Consider the following 10785-nt stretch of genomic DNA (forward strand, 5'->3'; position numbering starts at 1 on the left):
TAACTGCAAATATTAAGTATCCATGAATGTATCACAGATACCTGCTGCGATCCCTCCATTCCCGCCGTCAGCAGCATCCCCCATAGATTTCTATGGGGGATGCAATGCTGCAAGATGTACCAATTTCTGGAATGCGAAGCATTCTGTAGACTGGACCCCGCAGCTATCGCCATCTGAGGATAGCGGTAGCCCGTTGTAGCCTGTGGGTTACACATTCTAGATATAGCTCTGGAGGGTTCTCCCAGTACCCTCTGATGGAAATGGATGCCTTCGGAGCCCATGTCCCTGCAGCTGTTGGATAATACATTTACCTGAAGTAATTGCATATTGCAATGTGATCCTGGGTGCTAATATCGCACTCATTTCGCACAATATGAAATTAATGATAAATGGGCCTCACAGACTGGTAAAATAAACTTGCTAATGTTTGCTAAATACTGTACGGATGTCACACGCTAAATGGATAATTTATAAGTCGTCCTTAACTGTAAACCAAAGCAAAGTGAATGGTTGTGTACAGGGGTAATATGTAACTAATGTAAGTAGAAGTGTAGCGTGGTAAATACATACAAGTTATATATTAGACTGTGCACAGCGGGAGACGCCGCATAACCGGCAGCCATCCGCCCGCATAACCTCCCGCAGGAGAAAACGCACCGTCCTTCGGAGCAGCCCTGGCAGAGACTGGTAACCCCAGCCCCGGCACACAGGGGTTGTCAGCAGGGACCAATGAGGCCGGCGCTGAGACGGATACAGGAACATATAGTAACATTACTGTATGTCAGTGACGGTGATCATCCTACACCCCCTTACACATGTAAGGATTTATGTAGTTTTTATTTGACAAAATTCAGTCACCCAGGCGGCGCTGACCGGGCGCAGTTCAACGAGGACACCGCGCTGTCTAACCAGCGCCGGTACCCAACATATGAGGGATCGGAGGGAATAGCTGTCCCCTTCCTTTTGCAGCATCTCTGAGAGGTCTCCCCATCTCTCCTCTCTCCTACCCTCTGTCCCTCTTCCCCCTACTATAACCATCACCACACAGAATTCACAGCCTAAATTACCAACCAATCGCTGCTCTCCTCTAACACTGTATAGAGGTGGGTGGTTGACAGCGGACCTATGATTGGCTGCTCTCGGGCAGGGCGCCTGATTGGTTGCCAGTATGAAGCTAGGCGGGCCCGGCTGCAGCAGGGAAGTGCCCGGTGGCAGGCAGTGGCGCGGTGTGAGTGATCGGTGCTCCCGCTGCTGCCCATCACCCAGTGCCCAGCCGCTGGACACAGGGACCCGAGAGCTATGTTACTGGCACTCCGCCTGCCTGCCACCAGGGACCACATGCACTGCCCACCTGCGGTTGGATGTGCGATGTGAGGAGGGATATCTGCGCTTTCAGTTTCCCCGGACACAAAGATCAGCGGGCACCTCTCCTCTCTCCCCCACGGGGTAAGCTGCTGCTGCGTAGTCGCTAGAGCATCTCGCCGCAAAGTGTCCGTGTCATGCAGATGTGGAGTTTGCGGGGGGCAGCAAAACCTGTCCATCCGTAATCACACGGCTATTGTAGGCACAGTAATCCCGGCACGGCGGCAGTGGTGACTTACTTGCACTTGCTTCTATCTATCTATCTATCTATCTATCTCTCTATCTATCTATCTATCTATCTATCTATCTATCTATCTATCTATCTATCTATCTATCTATCTATGTGTAATACAACCTCATGCATGTCTGTTTCTATTTACTATCTAGCTGTGTAAGTCCTACATCTAACGTAAGTGACTGTATATATAGCTCTGTGCTGCCACTCAAGCAGTGCTGCATTTTGTTGCCACAATATTCTATTTACACTGCAGATAATGAGATCTGTATTTTGTTTCATAGGTCATTCCCGATAAGAAATCTATCGTCTCCGGAGTTGCTGATTGCTATGCCAGTGCGTGCGTGTCATACTACACAGTAGTCCTCTTTGCAAGCTTTGTTTTTCTAGTTGCTGCCCACCAGATACGCTTCGTTTACCCATCGCTGGATTGTGAGTAGAAGCTTGTGTTGGGGTTTCAAAACCATCTAAGTATAAAGGCTTTATATAGTGAGAGGAGAAGAGGGAGACTGTACATTTTCACAGTATATATCACCTCTTATTGAAAAAGAGGTAACAGAATGATGATGACCAGCACTACCACTGATCATGTGAAAATGGAGCCCCCATTTTATCACGAGGATACCCTGAATTTGCAGGATTTTACTCAGATTGCAGGATATAGTGGCAGTTCTCCAGGGGATACCCCGGGAACTCACCAAGTTAGTGGAGGAGAGACTAGGGTCAGGTACACCCCAGAGCACAAACTGATGAGTGCCAACATTATCATCCAAACTAGCAACCTTAAAAAGAAAAGTATGGTTGCTGTTACAGCAGCCTCTGTTCCACCTGCTGTCATGCCTGTCGGATTCTCTGAAGTAATTACTCATGGCAGTGATGTACTGAAACTGATGCAGAATGGGACTGGTGGGCTGGGCAATTCTTCTGGGAGCATTCGTGAAGTGGTGGTTGGGAATAACCTTAATCCAGTGCCAGCTACAGGAGAAGTCGGTACAGTTGTGGTAGTAGCAGGAAACAGTACTGCTAGCAGTAACAACAGTGCAACCACTTCATTGGATGTTTCTCTGCTCCCTTCAGCTTCATCTGCTGCTTTGAACCTGCTTAAGCTTTCTCCTCCAGAACTGGAACACCTCCTAATCCAGGCTGCCAACCCTGGTCTTTCTGCCACAACCAGCAACAATACCAGTCCTGCTTCTGCACAGCCACAGCAGGGAACTCCTGTCTCTGCTACCACAGTACCACATCCCTTTCTTTACCGCAACCAGCATGCCATCACACAAGAACAGGAAGGCTTTGCAGATGGCTTTGTAAAGGCTTTGGCTGACCTACACAAACAGAACCAGTTACTGGGAGCACCTATTTCACCTTCTACTCTTGCTACAGGTTCTCCTGCTTACCCAGCTCGCTCTCTTCATCCAGCCGGGGAGGTTCCAGTCTATACCAACCTCAGTAGTTTTAACCCAGCTGCAGCTGTTACACAGCTTAGCCCTCCTCTTCCGCAACCTTCCCCTGCTGGCTCCTATACTGGTAATTCTGCCAGTAGCACACCCGCAGTACAGCTCCACTTCCCGGGGCTCAATCGTTTGCATGCGGTGAGGGGTCCTCTAGATGAGCCACAAACAGTACCTGACGTGTCACAGTCCGGTGCTCCAGCTGGTGGTGGAGGAGATGTAAGTACACCACCATCACTGTCCCCAATTGATTTGGAGACTCAGGAGCGGATCAAGGCAGAGAGGAAGAGGCTGAGGAACAGAATTGCTGCCTCTAAGTGCCGTAAAAGAAAGTTGGAACGCATTGCACGTCTGGAGGAGAAGGTGAAGGTGCTCAAGTCCCAAAACTCTGACCTGGCTTCTACTGCCAGTCTCCTACGAGAGCAAGTATCTCAGCTCAAGCATAAGGTCATGAGCCACGTCACAAGTGGCTGTCAAATAGCTGTTGCCAAAACATCACCAGCCTCCAAGACAGGAGACAGCTCAGTCTGCTGAAAGGGTTACAAAGTGTTCTAATCTATGTTGTTATAACAAAGGCGGTGACTTCTACAGTATGTAGAGACTGCAGAACAAGCCTTGAGAACCTGGGTTGCAACATTTCTTTCATGTGGCTGTCTTGCCTTGCTTTTTAGCCAATCTTTCTTTTCTAAGGCAAGCAGTTTTGTGGAAAATGTAGGGAACAATAAGTGAAGAGCTAAGAGGTGGCAGAATTGCACACAGAAAGTGCATATGTGCCTGGGAAACAAGTCTGTCGGCCAATTACCCTCTGGTCTGGAACCTCAAGGATTGTTGATGTGATTACATCAATGTTGCAGTGTGGTAAAAGGAGCTTTATTTTTCCCATAGTATTGCACTTTGTTAGAGGAAGGGAAGCATGCAATACTGTTTGCTGTAAAATTATCTGAAAGGATTATAATTATTTTTCAAGACCGTAGAGTGACATTGAGCTACGAATGAGCTTACAAAACGCCTCCCTCCACCCAGCCTTTATTTAACTTGCTGGACTTGTTTGGATGTGTTGCTTCACAAACAGAGCATATTCTGTATTGTATACAACAGTGAAAGGGATAACAATGCCTGTTTACCTGGATATCAGAGGGTCATTACATTTAGTTGTTGAGGAACAATATTCAGTGCATTTGTGACTGGAATGTAAATAGAAATATAGTTTATACAAAATTTATTTTTTATTGTCCAGTGCCAAAACTTTCTGGTTCGGTTGAAAGAAATCTTATTACATAGAAGTTTCTAGAAAGGGACATAATGTGTTAATTCTTCAAAGTAAATTACTCACATTTATCAGGTTTTAATGTATAATGACTTTTTATAAGTGGTACTTTGTGAATTTTTAATTTGTGAATTTTTATTTAAATGCCTTCACAATGAAAAAAGAAAACCCGGAAGATATTGTATGTCACAAGACAACCCCCCCTCCCCACCCAAGACACTGAAACGTTCTGCTGCTTCTTTTTGTACAGAATTTGAAACGGCAGTTTCCAAAGCACTTGGTAAAATCTCCTCCAATTCAAAGAAATACATGATAAAGTGTGACATAAAAGTTCTGGACGTCTCCTAAGGCAGTGATAAAAGTGCTTTGGATGTTTGAAATAAAACATTGCTTCCAGAAGATATGTTATACTATTCCCCCCCCACCCCTCGTCAGCCCTCCATCCCATCTTTACACCATTGATACAAGTACAGGGAAACAAACATCAATGAAGTTAATGTAACATACTGTATAAAGAAAGAAAGAAAAAATTCTGCTTAACATGTAGATCCAGTCCTGGTTAAATGTAAGTGGATATGCACTTAAGACACTGAGCTGAGCTACTAAACAGTTTAGTGAGAGCTCACATATTTTTTTAAAATTGTTTTTGAAAATGTCAAGTATTTAAAAGTCATGAAACAATATATGACCATAATGTGCTTAGACTGAGATCTATATTTTATTTATTGCACTTGGTCTTAAGCAAGACATTAAGTATTGTTATGTCTTATGTTTTCTGGATATTGCACTAAGTTCTAAATGTATTTTTATATAGTTTATTGATGTATTTTACATGCAACTTATTTAACATTTATTTAATTTACTAAAAGTGTAGACTATTGTGCTTATATCATCCATGAGTTAAATATGGATATAAAACTCTTATAGCACATAGTCTTGATATCAGAAATCTATTTAAAAATAGGAAAAGCTTTGTGCATAAGCTATAAAAGTTTACTTTTAAAATGTATGCAGATACAGTCCAGTCATGAGTTTATAATATTGTGCTATGCTTTATCCAAATTATGTAGACTAGACTAGTTTTAATTTTCTTTTAGCTTTTAGCCTTAAGTAGTGGGTCTTAACCTTTTGGTTGGTACTCTGAACATGAGTCATTATGATACTCTTGTCACCAAACCTAACGTGTACCAACTAATGTACCCTTTACTAACCATGATTTAGTGTGATTAAGTTGCATAAGTCTTTTTTTCCCTATACTTTCTATTGTTTGACAAGTTATTAATAGAGTTAAGGAATTAAAGACTGAGCAATGAGTTCCATAATGAAATAAAGATATAAGTTGGGTCCTGGCCACAAAAGGTTGAGATTCTCTGATATAAACTAAAATTAAAAGTTTCTTTTTTATACATCACATCTAAACACTCTAAAATCTGATACATATTTGTCAATTTTTGTATGGTATATATTTATTTTCTGAATATAAATGTAAGTGTATTTTTGCTAAAATTTGAAATGTGTATATACAAACCTATTTGGTTGTTGCACATTGTATTCAATCTGCAATTCAGACAAATACCTGTAGAATAAGGGGGAAAAATGCATTCATTTTAAGTTGTATGTTAAATATTTAGTTTTTGTGACTTCGCTTTAAGTTGTGCTTATTTTCCCTTCATGCTATGATAATTGAGATTCTATTTATTTATTGAAACTTGACGTCTCTAAATCTTCTATTTTTGTAAGAAACTGTTTGAAAGAGGCATGTTTGTAAGTTTGTATGTCTCTTTCTTAATGTGTACATTCCAGCTGTATGTGGTATTTAAATCACGTATCAGTGCATTGAAAAGTGACACGTTAAGGGCTTACAACTTTTATTTGGATCATGTTAATGTTTCACAGTAGGTGTCTGAAAAATATGGATTTTTTTTCACTGAAAGTTTGATGACATTTAAAGTAGTCATCTAGAGTATGGCGGTCATTTAAAAGCCTTGCAACACATTTGTGTCTCTCCTTTGAGAGATTATCATGTAGACAATTTAATAATTTAAATGTGAAAACTTTATTATATTACACAAACAAAGGGAAGTTGGACATGGTTTTCTTTCTTGATGCAAAAGGTTATGGCACAGTGGTGTTCAGAAGGAAAGTTTGTGTATTTGATGTTATTTCTATTATGGACATTTGTTACAGTGGCTTGTGATACTTTCCATACCAAAATTCCCACACCATACCATATAATGTTTACCTATATTGTAATTATATTGTGAAAAACCAGTGAGTGAAATCCATATTTTAATGTAGTAGATGTGAGCAATGTTTTTGGAACTTGTGTTGTACTAAAGACAAGTGTTTGGGCTTGTAAACTTCTACCCCACGCTTTTCTGTAGTATCAAAATTTACTTAAGAAGCAGTATTTCAGTTCCTTTTTACAGGTAGGTGTTTCAGTCCTATTAAGTTTTTAGTAGCTTTTGTGATAGTGGATTTTGGAAGGTAGTGTACAAAGTTATGTGTGTTTGTGAGGCAAAGTGGTGCGTCATAGTCGGGGAATTATGTGGTACAATCATTAGTAACGGGAATTTAGCCATTGTGTATGTCATTCCTGTATCTCTGCTTCTCACAGGCTTGAGAGAACTCGTAAAGAAGTGGAGTATAATAGTACTGCAGACTTGCTTTGTGTGCTCTTCATCTGACAGCTGCAGAAATAAAGCAATGGATCAATGTAATGTTTTTTCCTAATTATTATTATTATTCTTTTTATTACAAGATGTAATAATAATAGACTTTCCTTAAAATTAGAATTGATTAGTACTATTTTGTAACTACTTTTTTATGTTGCTATGATCCATTCTTGTTTTCTTAAATTTTTTGCTTTACAAAATGACTGTTTCTAGAAATGGGAGTAGTTTTAATGATGGTAGTTTTAAAATAGCGTTTTAACCATTTCATTTTCATGGCACCTGGTCTCTGGTGCCTATAGACTCACTGTTGACATTGTGAGTGTATACATCCAGACCGTATCACGTTATAGCTACTTCCTTAAATGGCACCAATTCCACTGATTTGGAAACCGTCTGTCTTCAGGAGGACCACAGTCCTGCTATTATATGTACATTTGATCTTGAGTAAAATCTTTGCCTGTAGTCATTGTTGCCCACAGAAGTCATTTTGTTTGTTTACACTTCTTTTACAAAGAATAATTCCTGGCGCTACATGGTCGGTGTGCCAATCCATTATGGTTGGGTTTCTGCAGAAGAAAGCTAGTAATTTCTTGAGCTACAGAACCAGATATGTTAGTACCGTTTATAGTTTGTAACCAACATCACTAAGCGTCATTTGTATGGATTCAGTATGATATTCCGATAGATGGGATGCCGGCGATTAGAATACCGACAGCGACATCCCGACCATCAGAATCCCAACAGCCCCCCAGAAATTACTGTAACCCTCACCTATTCCCTAACTTAACTTTCCCTTGTGGGTGCCTAACCCTCCCCGGTGGTGCCTAAACCTAACCCTCCCTTCCCCGCTGCCTAAACCTAACCCTCCCTGCTTGGTGCCTAACCCTAACCCCCACTCTCCGGTTCCTAACCATACCCGTCCCTGCACCCCAACCCTCCTTCTAATGCCTAAACCTAACCTATCACCTCCCGTAGCAGGATGTGAACGCATCCCGCTGAAAGAACAATCCGTATTCTGGGCGTCGGTATTGACGTCGGCATCCTGACCTTCGTGGGGATTTAGACGCCGGTCTTATTGAGTCCTTCGTGATTCCGGCATCGGTATTTCGACTGCCGAGATCCCGTCCTTTGGTAAAGTAACTACATCCCATTTGTATATGATAAGCCCTCAATGTACTGTAGTCCTTATTGTCACTGCCACACATTAAGTATCCCTATTTATTTCTATTGTATGCAGTAAACCTCAAATTGAAAACTGATAGTGTTTCCGGAAATTTATTATTTAGAAATCAGTATTAAATAGCTTGCCAGCTACTCCTTTACTGGAGCACTATAACAAGTGAGTATTCATAAGCCTGATAGAGTTCTATGCACTGCCGATATTTACAGAGTTGAGCGATTATCGTCCAACTGTGCGCACATATATGTCTCTGGATCTTTTCGCAAAAGAACCGTTTGCGGGAGATAATGGGCATGTCACGGATGTTTTCAAGGTGTGCCTCAGACTGTGATCCTGTATACATAAAGCATGGTGCAAGCGTCTCAGCTCCTGCGGCCATTCTGCGTGACCATAGTATAACTTAGAATTGCGACAATTGAATGATCTGCAACCGATTATTGCATCTTTATACGCTGGTACTTGGATCTGAGAAGCTGTCTGAGGGCGTCTTTGTACTAATCCTGACGGCTTAAGACCTTGGTATATCTTCACACAGTAACTGGAGCAGGAGATTGCAAGTGAAATTGTTGACAAAAAGTGTATATTATATTATATATATATATATATATATATATATATTCAATTCAATATAAGGAAGGCACTCACCAGACTTGTAATGCAAAAAGAATTGTTTATCAAAATCTCACATCAGCAGCTTAATCGTGGTTGGTCGACGTTTCGGTCCCATACCGGACCTTTTTCCAGACCAGTGTATACAGCAGTCGTGATTCTGACAACCACGATTAAGCTGCTGATGTGAGATTTTGATAAACAATTCTTTTTGCATTACAAGTCTGGTGAGTGCCTTCCTTATATTGAATTGAATGTATAACGGGACCTTGCGGATACAAGTTTTACCCTGGAATTTTGGCACCCCAGCAGATGACTTTGGATATATAGTGAGTGCCACTTCACCTGTTCCAATATATATATATATATATATATATATAAAATACATAGAGCAGAAAGATCCGGCACTCGTCCCGTGCCCTCCAGAACAGGAGCGGTTCCTCCGTCAAATAGCTACAGATACAGGTGACATTGGGAGACTTCTCATCACGGTGCATAAAGTGCTTTAATACAGTAGTGCAATAAATAGCTGTTTATTGCACTACTGCTTTAAGGCACTTTATGCACCATGATGAGAAGTCTCCCAGCGCCGCCTGTATCTGTGTGTGTGTGTGTGTGTGTGTGTGTGTGTGTGTGTGTGTGTGTGTGTGTGTATGTATATATATATATATATATATATATATTATATTATAATAAAAATTCTACAAGGTCTGTCATTATACACTTACACACACACTAACATGTCCCCTTTTAAGCATTGTTTCAATTAATTAAACTAATTAGTGTTGCCATGGCACATTTGTAAATTTCAAATGTCTTCTGCATTGTGTGCTGGTGAAAATTGATATTTCATTTACATAAGGTTTACCACATGGGGGTATATTCAATTAAAGTCGGATCCATTCCGACATGCATTTGTCGGAATGGATCAGACAGGACCTATTCAATGGACGCCCAAATCCTGTCGGATTTGGCCGTTCCCGACAATCTCAATCCGACTTTAAAAAAAGTTGGATTGAGGAGATGAGGGAGCTGAGAGGAGTAGACGGGGGAGAGCAGGAACCCAGTGGCTGCAGTAGCGTAGCAGGAGGATGGGGCACCAACGCCAGACCTCACGGCAGCATCCACCCAGCTCCAGCAAGCGGCTGCAGTTGTGTGTGCAATCAGCAGCTTACCTGGGACACATCAGCTCCGGACGAGTCTAAAGCTACAGTGCCTCAGGATCAACCCGACCAACAGAGGAGGCAGCTGCTGGCAGCAGGGATTGCACCACCGATCAACCCCCTACTTCCGGTCCCGGATTGCGGCGTGTGATACCGTAGGAGGTCTCAGCTGCACACCACTGATGGAGGATGGCAGCGGTAATCTGCCGATGGTGCCCCATCCTCCTGCTACGTTGCTGCAGCCGCTGGGTTCCTACTCTCCCAGCTGCTCTCCGCCGGAAAGGACCCAACAGCTCTCTATTTAATGCTGGGCCAAACTCGACAGGTTTGGCCTGGTCACGACAGTGTCAATCCGACTTTTTAAAAAGTCAGATTGACATTGTTGGAAACGGGGCTAAAACCTGTCGGGTTTGGCCCCGCTTCCGACAATGTATGCGGATCGGCGGCTGATCCGCGTGCATTCCAACAAGTCGGGGATTCCCGACTTGGCAGATACAACGACCCCCTAATGAATAGGCCGGAACCCCTTCCGTTCTAAATCTGTCGGAAGCTGCCGACTTTTCGACAAGATGGCAGCTTCCGACACTTACTCAATATACTCTATGGTCAGTTTACTGTGGGCTTGCACAAGTCACATTGTTTCGCCTAAAAAATAAAAAAAAAGACCTCATAACTGCCAAAAAATATATCTAACATACTAAAAATAGACATTTACTATTGCTAAAATAGTTTTTGATGAGAAAATCAATGCGAGATTGAACAGAAATATCTGGAAATTACCCTAGTTTTGATTGTTATCCTTTTCAGTAACAGTTTATTCTTCAACAATAGATTCTGGCATGT

At 41.9% G+C, this 10785-nt stretch overlaps 1 protein-coding gene across 2 annotated transcripts; it reads left to right on the plus strand.

The window, feature by feature from the left end:
* The first annotated feature begins 651 nt into the window (after positions 1–651).
* LOC134905166 (transcription factor Jun-like) lies at positions 652–8811 on the plus strand. 2 transcript variants are annotated; one of them, XM_063914611.1, is made up of 2 exons: positions 652–817; positions 1882–8811. In XM_063914611.1, exon 2 carries the CDS (start codon positions 2158–2160, stop codon positions 3580–3582), a length of 1425 nt encoding a protein of 474 aa, XP_063770681.1. In that variant the 5' UTR covers positions 652–817; positions 1882–2157; the 3' UTR covers positions 3583–8811. The 2 variants fall into 2 exon arrangements, with proteins under 2 accessions (XP_063770681.1, XP_063770680.1); XM_063914610.1 differs by lacking the exon at positions 652–817 and adding an exon at positions 1172–1446.
* Positions 8812–10785: the final 1974 nt, after the last annotated feature.

This window comes from Pseudophryne corroboree, chromosome 1 (assembly GCF_028390025.1).
Source record: "Pseudophryne corroboree isolate aPseCor3 chromosome 1, aPseCor3.hap2, whole genome shotgun sequence".
NCBI lineage: Eukaryota > Metazoa > Chordata > Amphibia > Anura > Myobatrachidae > Pseudophryne > Pseudophryne corroboree.